General features: G+C 37.7%; 1 protein-coding gene across 1 annotated transcript in view; it reads right to left on the reverse strand.

The window, feature by feature from the left end:
• Positions 1–15,530, reverse strand: part of LOC142336533 (uncharacterized) — a 199,309-nt gene that overhangs the window by 61,425 nt on the left and 122,354 nt on the right. Inside the window, exons 29-31 of the mRNA XM_075385441.1 lie at positions 14,113–14,166; positions 12,247–12,492; positions 1,640–1,785 (exon numbers count right to left, since the gene is read on the reverse strand). Coding sequence (XP_075241556.1) covers positions 1,640–1,785; positions 12,247–12,492; positions 14,113–14,166 — 446 coding nt within the window. The remainder of the gene's footprint in view (positions 1–1,639; positions 1,786–12,246; positions 12,493–14,112; positions 14,167–15,530) is intronic.

The raw sequence follows: 15,530 nt of genomic DNA on the forward strand, positions 1-15,530 counted from the left end.
AAGCTCAATTAACCATTGTTTTTTTGAAACAAAGTGTTTTTAAAAAATGAAAACAACCGGAAAATAACCTTAGGATTCCATTTTGACTTCTGATATGTAAATCTTGATTCTAACTGCTCTATTCTGTCATTAGCATTAAAACTGCAAAATTGTTTCAAAAAAGAACGCGACAGATTACAATCCGAATTATTTTTGTAACGCAAAAAACACCGATAAGATCAAATCAAGGCTTGCTATTGCTGTTTTTTCGTAGGGAACATATAATTGTTGCCAATATTTTGGATATTGATACTTTGACAAAAATGTCGATATGTGAAAAACAAATGATGAATTTTGGATAATTATCTAGTTAGATTAGCAAAAAAGGGCAAAATTTTATTCTCTAAGGAAGCTCACGTAAAACTAGCCCTATTTGAAGTAGACGAAGATTGTGTCAACAGGTAGTAAGTTTGTTAATTCTGCAATGAAAACAAAATGGTCTAACGAAGCTTGTTTCGTGCCATTTCTGATTTAAAAAGGCTGAATCTTGAAAAATGTTCTAACAAATTCAGCAAAAAACTGGATTAAAGATTAAAACAATAAATACCATTTTTTTAAATTAATTTTAACTTTTTTTTCAACAAAATTGGCAAAAAATGCGTAAAATTACGGAAAATTTGATCGAAAACAAAAAATCTGTCAAATGATCACAAAAATTTAAACCTCGGTAACTCCGAGGAAAAAACGAAATTAGTATTCTACGCTGTACGGGATTTCAAAAGATACTGCAAGCAACCCTGTACAATGAATATATCGATCGGCCAAAATTGACTGAACAAAAAAGCCATATGAGTTTAGTTCATCCCCCCTCTAAAGTCAGAATTAGAATAACGTCAGAAATTTTGAACTCAAAATTGAACGCAGCGGTGATATCACGGATTTGTCACTATTTTCAACAGTTGTGAAAGTGTTAAATTGCGATTTTGCCACGCCGATAGGGTGAATAAGTAAAAGGACTACATTGTCGGCAAACTATCGGGGCAAAATTTAGTTAAAATATTGCGCATATTTCATAAAAAGCATTTTTCGGCCAACTAATTAATTTTCCACCGTCCTAGGACTTATCAAATTAATGGAAAAATTTTAGCTTCCAATTGGATTCAGCGCTTGTTTAGTTTTTACCCTTTATCCCCTAGGAATGTAAGAGTGTAAGCATTAACGTTATCCATCAACAGATTGGATGTGAAATAGGGCACAAAAAACGCTTTTGAAAATCCATCAACTCCGATCACTTCTTTTCATGTCTCGGCTAAGTGTCTCTGCGCTGAAGTCACTGAGGAAATGAGAAAATAAAGCATTAATCGAGAACTGCGTGGCAGTTGGAGAGTAAAAACAGATTTTCGAAGTGACTCTGGCAGATTCAAGTAACCTTGCTAGAAAGAAGATGCACAATGCAAAACTTGGCAGGATGATGTGGCATTTTAGATTCTGGCAATGCAGAAATCTGGACCTTTGAAACTTGCACGTCCGTATTTCAATTCTCCTTTTAATGGTTTTACTTGGCCTGCATGCCTCACTTCAATGTATTAATTCATTATTGTGTTTGTTGCATGCATTTGTGTAAACGCGATTTGTCCCTGAGAGTCATTTAGGGTTTAACCTGAGGAATGTGTGACACAATCTGATATGTGACAGCAGTGAGTGCCAGTCCAGTGCCAAAAAGTTTCCTTCTGAACACATTAGTGAGAGAGGGTCTCTTGTATATCACACAGCAGATGCGCTTCCTCAATACCAATTCCATTGGCACTAAATAGAAAACAAACATCTTTGGATTAATGATCTCCTGTTACTTCATAAGTCCAGGCCACGACTCATAAAAATATCATTTTCGCCCAATATTCTGCATGAAAACAACTTGGCTTGACTTAAGACCGTTTGGCTTTTGATAGGTCTAAAGTTACGATTTTGGCTCGACAATAAGCTACGTCGTCAGCTTTTGTTCAAGCTAAATAGGATCCTTGACTTTTACTTAGACAAAAGTCAGAATCTTTTGTTATGCACGTAATGTAGTCACAGGTTTGTTTATTTTTCATGCTTGCAGTTTGCGTAAAAACAAAAGCTCATAACATCCTAATTTTTATTCAACTTTCATATCATTGCAAAGGGAAATGAAATGTCTATCCTGTTGGTGCCAATGTATGATCTAAACTGGTTTCAGGGTCCACATCATTCAAACCCCTTACGAAAAAAATGAGCACAACTTTTCCAATTGAAGCAAGAAAGGAATGTCGATTGACCTATTCTTGAAAAATCTGCACCGATTTTGGAGTATTTGAAAAAAATTTTGCAGAACTCATGAGCCAAATCTTAGTTTATTCATGACAAAAATTCAGCTGCACTTTAACGAGCACCCTGGACCATGTTAATGTCCAAAACTAACACCACCCTTGTATGCACCACATCAAATCAGCTATAAAAGCCATCAGACAGCAAGAAATAACTTTTGAAACTGAAAAAAGAATTTGTCAGAACTCAAAAATGGTCGAAACTGAAAATTTTTACAAGTTGGGGCCGAATATTTGTACACCCCCCTGATTTTGGGAAGGGAAAATCTGAGGAACCCGGGGTTATAGCACACGGTTAGGGAAACCTCTAAGCTATTCATGGACCCAACAAACGTTCTGGCATCACACCCAGTGTGGCCATTAGCACCTATATGCTGCAAAATTTGGCATTTATTGATATTTTGTCATTTATTGTTAAATTCTTTAAATTGTTTATTTTTTGATACTTTAAGCGTTCATTAATGGTCAAATACCGTACATTTGAGGCATTTAGAGCAACGTAATAACTTTCCCTGCTTATGTCTACAAAAGTAAATATTGCAGTAATTTGACATTTACTATGTAAACAATGACCTAAATCGCTATACTTGATTAACCAATCAGAGAAAAGTAGCAATGATGTTATAAATGATCTTTATCTGATTATTTACAATAACCTAGTTGTTTGAAAAGTGAAACCGAATTGTATTTAGAACCATTAGAAACTGTTACAAAGAGCAGTTGCGTCTCAGTTTGACAAAAATTTTAATGTTTAACAACTTGAGCCTTTCTTGCTAAGTTTTGCTAGATCTTAAAATCTTGCCAGTTTTAATTTAGTTGAGCGTTCTTGACAAGGACTGAGCAACTTAACCAACACTGGCTAAAGCCCTACAAATTTCAGCACGAGATTGAACATAGGTTATCACTAAGGATTTGTTTAACTTCAATCAACAAAATTAAAACTGAGTCCTTTAATACGTCCGAGCGACTTATTGTTTCGACGAGATTATTAGTCAATTGAACCCTGTGAAGAACCAGGCCGGCGTAAAACTCGAAGACCAGGCTGTGATTTTTTGGTTCCGCTGAGATTCATGAGCAGCCGCAACATTTGGTCCGCGGACCCGGGCAGCAACACGAACAGCAACGAATCTTTGATTCAATTCGGTGGACCAGAACGAAATCTTCACGATGACTGGAAAAAGTCCCAGTAGACACTGGAAAACAATCCATTGAAAGTCAAGCGGTCAACTCAAGACGTTAGAGAAAGAGAAAGCTGACCTCCTCAAATTGTTCTCCGGACACCTCACCAAGCTAGAAGGCTACCTGACACAAAAAAAAACAATGACAGCCGAAAGTGCCTATCGATGCTTCTTCGAGACGTACGACAACTTAGAAGTCAACAGAAAGCAGCAGAAGTTAATATTAAAACCAAAGTATTTAGAAGCTTTCGACAATGACACCAAGCGTATGCTAGAAGAAAAGAGTAAAGTTTTGAGATGGGAGTTGACAAAATACTATTTCTCCGAGACATTGAAAGTTTCCCCACAGAACTCGTCAGTTCTTGTGAGCACACAAATCAGGGATAACTGTTTACCCAATTTGGAGTGAACTATCAGGTTTGGAGAAGAAGTTGAAAACAGAAAACTCAAACAATTCCGCAAAACAGACATCGTGTAATCAGGTGGAGCAGTTAGTAGGAAACCCAGATGCAATCTACGCAGAGTCGATTCGAATGATAAAGCAAGAATATTGTACCCGGGAGTTTGTGGAGGTCGGTAAAAGACGGAGTTACTATCAGGACTTGACCAAAGTACGGGCACAGGAAGGATTGTGGAAACCAAACATCGTTAGTGTCATCCAGATCGGCTGGTGATAAGGAGCCAAACGAAAATGTAATTCCTTTAGGAAATGGAGCAATAGAAAACGCCGAAAAGAATGTCGAGGTCTCTTCTAGACTTTTTGCTACACACCGAGGCCGAAAAGAACCCAGTATCGCCAACTCGAGATCATCGATAAGACGACAGATCCAAGCAATGGCGCTCAAAAACCAACGAGCTAAGAAAGAAGCTGAGCAACGACTGCAAGAGCGGCATTTAGAGTTAGAGCAGGAGCGCGAAGAAATAAAACTTCGTCGTCGAGAAAAAAGAATTACGTTTGCAACAACATGAAGATGATTTACGTTTGCGACAGATTGAGCGAGAGCCCGAAAACGAAAAGAAGAAAGCGGAGGCTGATGAAGAGAAATTGCAGTTGGAAATTGAACTGACAAAAAAAGTTCAAGAGCAACTGGATCGCAGGCAGACGACTTAGAAGGTGTTGGATCAGGACGCAAACTAGAAAGAACTGCAGGCTGGGCAAATACAGTGGCTCAACAGTCTGGCCCTAGTCGACAACTATCTCCGAATGTTTTGATTGACCCTCCTAAGAATGCAACACAGGACAGAAGTGACAAGCGTTACAGCGCCTACCCTATAATTACACTGTTGATTCAATTGGGTGGAGGATTTTTCTCAACGCAACTGCAAGATTCAAGAAACCAGAAATCCCTAGATCAATTAGGCTGACAGAACCACAGATGCACATGCCCAAGACAACGTTCCAGCAACAAGGACCTTCAGCCTTCCCAAACAGGTAGAGAAGCCCGAGTACCCAGCACAACTTTTGCTACAGATCGTTGGAGAGCCAAAACCAAATAACACTGAGCCAAACTATCCCACAAGTAATTTACCAACCGAAAATGCGATCAAAGAGGATTACCAAAACGCAAGTTAACGGAGTTCTCAAGAGACACCCTGTGTTCTTAAAAAAACCGGCTACGCGATAATGAGAAGATGCAGTTTCTGAAGATTAGCCTCACTGGTCAGGCAAAAGCGGCAATTTTGGGACTGGGTTTCAGATCACAGGCATATTATCAAGCCTGCGACATTCTCTGGAAAAATTTTGGCCGACCGACAGTTATTGTAGAATGTCAACTTAAGGAGATAAACATTAATCCGCCAGTTAGACACGATGACTCCAGTAGCATTGTTCGATTTTCAAAAGTAGTCACAAACACGGTTAACGTTTTGATTCGACTTAGATTTCAGCATGATCTGGAATCGGAGTGAGTTCTGAGTTCAGCAACCAGAAAAATCTCCCCTTAACATAAGAAGCAGTGGCTACGACAACTTCAGGATCATCGACTGCTAGCCGCAAAATTGATTGTTTTCAAAGACTGGTTAGAATCAACTGCTTTCATACATGAAGATTTGTTAGCCCAGACAAACTCCAAGTTTCAAAGCCGCAAAAAAACAAGTACTTTCGCATCCAATCCTGATGATTCTACAAACCCAAAGAGTTCAGAATGTCCGTTCAAAGATGGACAGCACGCCATCTGGAGTTGCGAGAAATTCAAATCAAGGAAGCTGAATGAAAGACGAGAACATGTGCAGAAGTTCAGACTGTGTTTCAATTGCCTGAGACCTTGCCCTTGGTCAAAGGATTGCAAAAAAAGAACCTACAGTGTGCCCAATTGCGGAAGACGACAAAACAACACTTCTGCACAGTAACTTCTCAAAGAAGGAGGCTACAATATGTGCCTCAGACGCTACGACATCAGTAGCAACAATGATCACACAAGGAGGACTCCCCGTAGTCCGCATCAAAACGGTGAATGATGATCTAAGCCTAAGCCAGCTGCCAATGTTGGGTACAGGATCCTCAATTTCATACGTGAATAAGTCAATCGTATCTACACTGCAGCTGCAAGGTCAAAAACCGTCTTTTTCAGTAGCAGGTATACACGGATCACAAGATGTCAAGACGGAAAAAAGTGCCGATAGCGGTTTCAGCACATGAGAAGTCTCGACAATTGACTACAAGACAATTTTATGCTAATGAAAAACTGAAGTTAAACGACCAGATTGCCGATCTGCAACGGTTGAAAGATCGCTACCCAGATTTGAGAATTTGCCAAATCAGAGCTAAAATCTAAACGAAACTCAAGTAATCTTTCAACAAGACTGCTACGACATCCATCCATTACACATTAGAATTCAAGAAGTCAGACCATAAAACTGCACAGTGGGCAGCGAAATCGCAAAGAGGATGGGCCTTATGTGGACCCCTGTCAGGGAATAAAGCGGCAACATCAGTATCAGAGGACAAGTTAGCAAACCGGTTGAGTAAGTGGTGGGACAATTAGTACTACGCCTCAAACTGTGATGTCACCGGTCATTCGAAAGATGAACAGAGACAAATCAAAACATTGGAGCAAACAACACGATTCACCGGTGAAAAATACGAAGTTGTACTTCTGCGGCGAGTTGGACTTCAAGTGAAACTACCAAATATTGTCTATTCTATTCTGCTACGGGGCAACTGATATCCCCAGAACGACGTCTACAGAAAGATAATTTCTTACAAAAGCGTTATCAGGAGACCATTGACACTGACGTCAAAGCAAAGTCAAGTCAGCGAAGTTGAACTAGTTGAACTGAACGAAAACAGAGATAAGCTTCAATGGTAGTTGCCACATCATCCTGTCATCAATCCTCGTAAACCTGAGAAGGTCAGAACAGAAGATTGTGCATCGCAGCAACCAAGTACACTGGTGTGGCTCAACGACAAACTTCTATCTGGACCAGACCTGTTGAAGAGTCTGATCGGAATTATTTTCCGCTTCCGAGAACACCAAATAGCACTTTCAGCCGACATAGAAGCAATGTTCCTTCAAGTTGCCGTCCTGAGCGATGATAACCGATGCATACAGTTTCACAATCATCATCAATACTTGGACTGAACTGGAATGTAGACACATATAGTCTTATTGTCTGACGTGGAACTGAGCAGGAAGTTCTATAAAAACTAACTCAGAGAACTGTCTCATACTTTGTCTCAGCAGTCTTTGACCCACCTGGATTAATTCCACGTTTCTCGATAAGGATGCAGTTTCTACTGAAAAGCATTTAGACAGCAATGGGACGAGCATGGGACAAAGAGTTGACAGCCGAAAACTCAAAATTGTTCTGTTATTGGTTCTCTGAGTTGAGATATAACGAAGTTGTCGATAAATCAACTTTATTTCGAAAACAGATTCAAATTTGAGACTTAACGTTTTCACAGACGCATCAGAAGAAGCAATGTGCATCTTGACATATCTGCAAGAAGAAGCAACGGTAAAAATTACTTTTGTGATAGGAAAAATCCGTGGAGCACCTATCAGACACACAACGATTCCGAAGTTAGAGCTTCAAGCCGCAGTCTACGGAGGTCGTCTCAGAAGGCAGATATTGAGAGAAAATAATGTCACAATTGACAAAATCTATCATTGACAGATTCATCTACAGTGTTACAGTGGTCACAGTCGTCTCACAAGAAAAAACAAGTGTTCGTTGCCAACAGGGCAGCTGAAATATTGGAAAATTCTTCCAGAAATCAATGGAGACGTGCAAACGGAATTGACAACCATGCAGATATTGGCACAAGACGAATGTCCATCGCTGGCCTCAAGGAGTCCGCTAGGTGAAACGGGCCGGCAGGGCTCCAGACAGATGAAAAAGTGCCAAAGCAGTGGTGCCAAGTGAACGAAGTTGAAGCTGAGCAAGCTACCAGTACTGTAGCAAGGATAACTGAACTAGATCAATTATTGGACTGGAGACGGTAGAATAGCTTCAACCAAATTAGACACTTCATTGCCTACTGCATGCGATTCGAAACAAAGCAGAAGGGACCTCTCAAAGCAGCCGCGATCCACCAAGCAGAACAAATTTTGTTTCAGTTTGTTCAAAAGGAAAGTTTCCCGAGCGTTTCCAAGTTAATAAGAAACAGCAGAGAAATTTCAAAACATTGAACATTACCAATTTACCACCTTTCATGGAGAAATTTGAGTGAAAGATTGATTGAAACATTCTAATCTCGATTACAATGCAAAACATCCAATACCAATGAGAGCAAAACATCCAGTCGTACAATTTCTGTTGGAGAGAGCGCATCGTGTCAACCTACACGAAAGCAAGGAGTACGTGAAAAACATGCTTCAACAAGAACACTGGATCATTGGATTAAGAAATGCGTTAAGGAAAGTCGAGTCGAGATGTGTCAAATGCAGACACAGGAACGCCAACCCAAATCACCCACCGATGGCAGACTTACCCCGAGAGCGAACTGATGAAACTGTGTTCCTATTTATCCATACCGTAGTTGATCACTTCGGACCCTTTCAAATTGAATTACTGAGACGTACCTTGAAGAGATGGTGCTGCCTCTTCATTTGTCTAACAAACAAAGCAGTACACATCGAAGTTGCAGAATCATTGGACATCGAATCATGTCTAGCTGCAGTGACAAGATTCATTGCAAGACGTGGCTACCCGAACACCATCATCAGTGACAACGGAATAAATTTCTATGGAGCAGCCAACGAGCTGAGAGCAGTCACGAACGAGTGGGACAAAGCTAAGATGGAGTGTGACTTAGCTCAGAAAAGGATCGTTTGGAAATTCAACCCACCTGGAGCTCCACGCTTTGGTGGAATCTGGGAGAGACTAGTTATAAGTTAAAATGAGTCATGATTGCAGTTCTGGACAATCGAAGCCTCACCGACGAAATATACAGCAACACTCAACGCAAGACCCCTGACAGCAGTAAATGGCTACCTTGAAGATTTGACGGCATTCATTCCAAATCATTTCCTATTATGACGAGAGAACGCGAGTGCACCATTCAAGCCCTCCAGGGAGCGCTGCCATAATCTGAGAAAAAATATCACAATGGCGCAAGCATAGGCCGGCATGATATGCAAAAGATGGACTCTCGAATACGTTCCGGAATGTAACCAAAGATGGATGTGGTAAAAAGAACATTTGCGAAACCTGAAAGAGGGCGAGTTAGTATGGCTAGAAGATGTCTCTGTGACGCGCTGTGAGTACAAGCTGGGACAAATCGTTGAGATCTTTTTTGGAAACGACGGTGTTGTGCGATTAGCGAGAGTCAAAATGGCACATGGAGAGCTGAACCGGCCAGTCGTGAAGTTAGCGCCAGTATTCTACGATGGTGTTTCCGAGATCGAAAACAAGGCCGGAGATGTTGGCGCCACTTCAAATCAGGCTACAAAGCCATCGGACAGAAGGAAAAACCTTTTGAGACTGAACAAAATTAGAATTCGTCAGAACTCAAAAATGGTCAAACCTGAAAAATTTTGTAGGTTGGGACCGAAAGTTTGTACACCCTCGATTTTGGGAAGGGACAATCCCAGGAACCCGGGGTTATGTTTAGGGTAACCTCTCAGCTAATCATGGACCCAACGAAAGTTCTGGCATCAAACCCACAAGTTTGGCCATTAGATCCTATATGGTGCAAAATTTGGCATTTTTTGATACTTTGTCATTTATGGTTAAATATCTTAAATTGTTTATTTAATGATTATTTAGGTGTTCATTAACGGTCAAATACCGTACATTTGAGGTGTTTAGAGCTACATTATAACATTCCGTTCTTATGTCAACAAAAAAAAATATTGCAGTAATTAAACATTTACTATGTAAACAATGACCTAAATCACTTTACATGATTAACCAATCAGAAACAAGTAGCAATGATGTTAAAAATGATAATTGCTTGATTATTCTTTTTAACCCAGTTGTTTGAATAGTGAAACCGAATTGTACTTAGAACCAATAGAAACCTTTACAAAGAGCCGTTGGCTCTCAGATTGACTAAAATTTGATTTTTAACAACATTAGTCTTTTGCTAAGTTTTGATAGATCTTAAAATTTTGCGAGTTTTAAGTCAGTTGAGCTTTCTTGACAACGAGTTAGCAACTTAACTAACACTGGCTGAAGCCTTACAAACTTCAGCACGAGATTGAACATAGGTTATTACTAAGGATTTTCTTAACTTCAACCAACTGAATTATAATTACAGTCCTTTAATACGTTCGAGCGATTAATTGTTTCGACGAGATTATTAGTCAATCAAACCCTGTGAAGAACTGATCAAATCTCTTCATAAAATGGACAATAAATCTAGGGATCTAGTTTGCCCAGTAGCAAACCCTGTACAGCTTCAAATGATTATCGAAAATTGTTTTTAATACAAACAAAAATGATTAAAGGTAGTTAGACGCTAATTGAAGGGGCATCAAAATGCTCGCCAATATTTGAACCAGACCAAAAAAACAGAAAAACGCACAGACTTCTTCCCTTTTTCAAATTTCTCAATTTGGCAGCAATTTCGACACGGTGAAAATATTATGTCAATGAAAGAATTGTGCACAAAAATTAAAGATCAGGTGATGTAAAGCTCTCAAACTGGGGAGCAATTTGTTCGTAGAGCTTCCTTTTGTCCGTTTTAAAATTTGTTCAAAAAACCTATATCGTTTGCTGTAGTTTTGACATTCAATTTTGTGCAAATTAAAACTAAAACTAAGTCAGCAAGGGGGAAGTGAAAAATAATGTTAAAATTGTGCAGGTGGTGATCAAAAGCCGAAATTTTTTAAATTTCAATGTGAGTCAACAACTGTTACACCTCGAGAAGAAAGCTAAATTTTGACATCAAATTCTCTTATGCAAAAGTGAAACGTCATACCAGGAACTCGAAATACGAGCATTTCTTGGTAAATCTTGACAATATCTCGGTAAGATCTTATCAAGATAAATAACGAAAATTTCCTGGCAGTATCCTGAAAAGTATCGGTAAATCCCAATAGCCTTTTTAAACATTTTTATGTTCTGTTTCATTGATTTTTTTGTATCTCGGCCGAGAAAAGCAAATAAATCCTCCTCCTGTACATTCAAGTTGTACAAAGTGTGGGTAAAACGAATTAGTTACAATTTGTTTTTGCGTGTCTTGCCATATCATAGTTTATTTACTTTTGTTATTGCACCAAAATGTAGTATCTTGATGCCCGTTTAAAATTGATGCAAGTACGTGCAGTACATAACAAGAACATCGAACGATTTACCATGTCTAACTATGTTTCCCATAAAGGTTTATCAAGTCTAAGTTCACTGGATTAAGATAACGATTATTGTTAATTATATTCAAAGCTGTCCGATATCAGAATCCAATTTTTGTAATTTATTAATTTACAAAAAAATCTAATTTCAATAATATTCTTCATAAGGTTGAAAACTTATGAATATTTTAATCCCGGTCTACTTATTTGATATCCTTAAGATTATAATGATTTAACCAATATATGTTATCTATAAGGGATACAAATTCTTAATTTTTGCTGATGCTTCTTTAAATCAAGACTGGGTCTGTAATTTAAAAATATGCCAGTCGTGAACTGAAAGCCAATTAATTACCACTGACAAAGACCAAGTATAAAAAGTCACTGAGGGAAAGGGACTATACACAGCGCACACCTAAACCTGATATTTTGAATAACGAATATCAGCTGGTTTTTTATGAACTTTGCATACCAAACGATTCAAAGCTTGTTTTCTTTTAATATTAAAAAATAATTTTTGAAAAAGTAAAAATTGTGCTGGTATGAAGAATAGAAGAACCCTACTTGCCAAAAACTGCCCAAACAGAATACATTCTGACAAAAATGACTTTCATGAGTTCTCATCATTAGATTTCACAGAACAAAATTGAACGCTGAGTGAATTCTTTCGTGAGCCAAACTCACAATTTCACAAGTTCACCCCCCCCCCCCCGTCCGTTACCAACGAGTTAAAAAGCCCCCCAGTGGATAAAGTAATGATGAGCACTTCCAAACGATTTTGAAGCTATATTTAAGTTGCACCTTAATAACGGTAAGTGTTATTTGTAATGGCGAGTGAAACCTCTTATTAATCTATACCCCAGTGATTAAAAATTTCAAAATCTTGCAAGAATCTTGCAAGCTATATTGCAATAGATTACATACTTCTTGCGAGATTCTTGCAAGTTTTGAATGCAAAATAAAGACTGTTATCAGTGCAGAAACCCAAATCCATACTTCGATACTAACCAGGCAAGGATATGTGTACGATGACCTTGAGAATGAGATATATCCTGTCTCCGCCCAATGTAGGCTTATTGAGACAAGCCTCGTTGTGGACGGAGCTGTCCCACGTGACCACACAGCTGACCTCTTGCTGTCCTTCCCCGCTGTGCTCAATTATGGGCAATGGGAAGAACTGAGAGCCGGGCTCTTTTGGCAGAAAAGAGTTTCCACATGCTACCACTGAGCCGTTGAGAGGAACCAATTCATTGGCTGAAATTAGAGCATAGGTCAAGCATTTAAAAAGGTATCCAAAATTTGGAAGCTAATTCTTAATTGTAATCAACGTTGTATATGTTAAAAATGTGCTCAAATTTTAGACCGTGTGCGGTTTCCAGGACATTTCCTATTATCAGACCACTTTTCCAGACTTTGCCATATTTAATCGTTTTTCGGCTATATTTTCAATCCATTTTCAAGACTTTGGCCTCCCCTGTGCTTTGCCCTATGATCAGGCCAAACGCCATCTAAGCCCAGACGCTATATAGTAAACTTAAATTATAGTGAGCAAAAATGAGATAACTCATTTTCCCTAGATGTCAAATCTGTCACTGAACAAAAATTTTGCTTGTTTTGGCTAGAATTTTTGTATTTCAGCTTTTTCTAACGCGGTTTGTCTATTTGAAAGCATCATGCAAGATAAACTTTGCGCCTCTACTGGGGACCTTAGAGGTGTCGTGCCGTTTAAAGTTCGAGCCTCAGCTATTTTCGATACATCAGATAGATTAATTTCATCAGCTAAAGTAGTATAAACAAACTTCAATTCCTGTTTTTCATGTATTTCAAAAAATTTTTCAGCGATTTTTTACCTTTCAAAGTCGCCTATATTCTCATGCGCAGGTTGATCACCAGGAAAGCCTCGCTCAAATTTACAAAATTACAGACATATATCAAAATCCGCTTCCATGCAACTTAAGCAAATGATTGTTTTCCCTTTATATCCAAGGTCTCTGGTATGTCTCCTGAAGTCTACAAAATTTGCTAATTCCCTGATTAAAAAGTGCCCCAAAAATTACAAGGCGCTATTTCATAAGTCTTCCTTTTTATCAAACGAAGGATGTGAACGCGGTAAAAAACGCTTCAATTGAGGAACAAATTGACAGCTATGAATAATTTGTCGCATAACTCGCTTCCTATTTGATCAAAACACCATTACTAACTATGAGAACTAGCTAGATAGGAAACATTTGGTTGGAAATTTTACACCTGTTCCGCGGAGCCAATCGGATATGCTTGAACAATTTAGAGGGAGACTTTATCTGATTTTGAAATGTAGCCGGCACGCTTGCTCTCTTAAATTATGTATCAATATCCATATCTCGATTTATTTCAGAACTCAATGCGCTTCTATTTTTTTTAGCTGAATGCTTTATTACAATAATATTATGGTAATTTGACCTGCGTTCGGAAGTGTTTCATATGTTCTGACTCGTACATAATTTTACCCAACAAAACTTATCCTCAAACCCCTTTCCCTACTGAAAGATACTCGACAACAGGGTCTCGATTAAAAATCGAATAACTTTTATGTTAAGACTAAGTTCTGTTAGTACTTTCTGAACAGTTTTCAAATGTCAAAATGGAAGTGATAATCTCTCTTCCCGACATCCTTCATTATTCTTTATTTAACGATTACAAACACTATTGAGAGAAAAGTTAGAGCAAATGAAGAAGCCTCTTCATAACTAAGCAATGCTTTTACAGCACCAAAAATTTAATAGTAAAAGCAAACTATAAATTTAGTGGTTATACAAAACTGTATCGTAAGTGTCACGCTTAGAAGTCGGTAACAGAAATATTTGAAAGTTTTAAAAAAAATTAGGGATGACTTACGATCTAGATCTAAGAAGAGGACGGTTTTTTGATGTCTCCATTCCAGCTGGACTCCTGTAAAAAATAAGTTACAGCATTACCATCAATTGTATGAACAGTTTATTGCAAAAGCTATCCAAGAGTGATCTAATCTCTCCCTTTGATACCTGGAAATCAGTCTTTAAATTAAAAATATGAAATAAAATTATTAGATTAACACTTGCAGTTGTAAGTAATAAAAAATTCCATAACAGCGATAACAGCGGAATCATAAACTGAATGGCAGTATTTAGTAATTGCTAAGTTAAGTTTAGCAAAAATTCCCTGCAACAAAAATCAAATCCCCTTCAGTTCAAGAATAGCTCATTTTTTGGTATAAACAACACAATTTTCAGCTAGAACAATTAAACTTAGTTTGAAAACGCAGAACGAACGCACTAAGAAACTGAATATCCAACTCATAAACAACAATTGAGAGCGGAAATTTCACCTTAACATTGCTCGCAAAAGTCAAGCTATGAAAACATAAAAAAATTTGCTCATTTCAAGGCTTAATTTTGATTAAGTCTATTTTTTAATAAGAAAATGGGCAGCTGAAAACAGGCTATTGTAGGCCTAATGCTGTTCCGCTGCGATTACGCAGAAACCACAATTATTATTTTTATTTATTTTGATGTTTTTGGCAGATTTCTTTGAACAAAAAAGCAAAAGATTTTCTGAGAGCTGAAGTATCGATTTGGAGAAATCGAAATATCAACATAGAATTAATATTTAGTAGTCTTCAACAAAACAATATTTAGTAGTCTTCGAATCAACAGTGAAACACTGCAGAATAAGGAATTGAAATTTAACCAATCTAATGCTCTTTTAATTAATAATTCTGTGAGATTAAGTAATTGCATCAAATTCTACTTTTCCGTGTTTTTGCAAAAATCATGAAGGGTCAAAAACATATATTGGATGAAATGAAGTGTCCTCTGCAAAAATTGAAATGAACTTGAAACGATGCAACTGCATCTGTGGATTTTTTTTAAAAAAAGGTAAATTTCAACAAATGAACAAATCTTAAACAAAGATATAGATGAACAGACATTAAAATACATTTATATATATATATATATATATATATATATATATATATATAATTTTTATAATATAAATCTCCTTCTTAATTATACTATATAATAACAAAGCGCGAAGCTATTAGAGGCGTTTCTGATGTCTCACTTTAATATCCAAAAATTTGACCTATCTATATATAAACAACACACAGACTATATTAAATATTTATATATATATATATATATATATATATATATATATATATATATATGAATACGTGTGTGTGTGTGTGTGTGTGCGTGTGTGTGTGTGTGTGTAAAATAATTATTTTCTGAGACACAGGGTGCAAAGTTTGAGACAGACGGTCTGGTGAGAAG

The sequence above is a fragment of the Convolutriloba macropyga genome, chromosome 3 (genome assembly GCF_964194025.1).
Source record: "Convolutriloba macropyga chromosome 3, txConMacr16.3, whole genome shotgun sequence".
Taxonomy (NCBI): Eukaryota; Metazoa; Xenacoelomorpha; order Acoela; family Convolutidae; genus Convolutriloba; species Convolutriloba macropyga.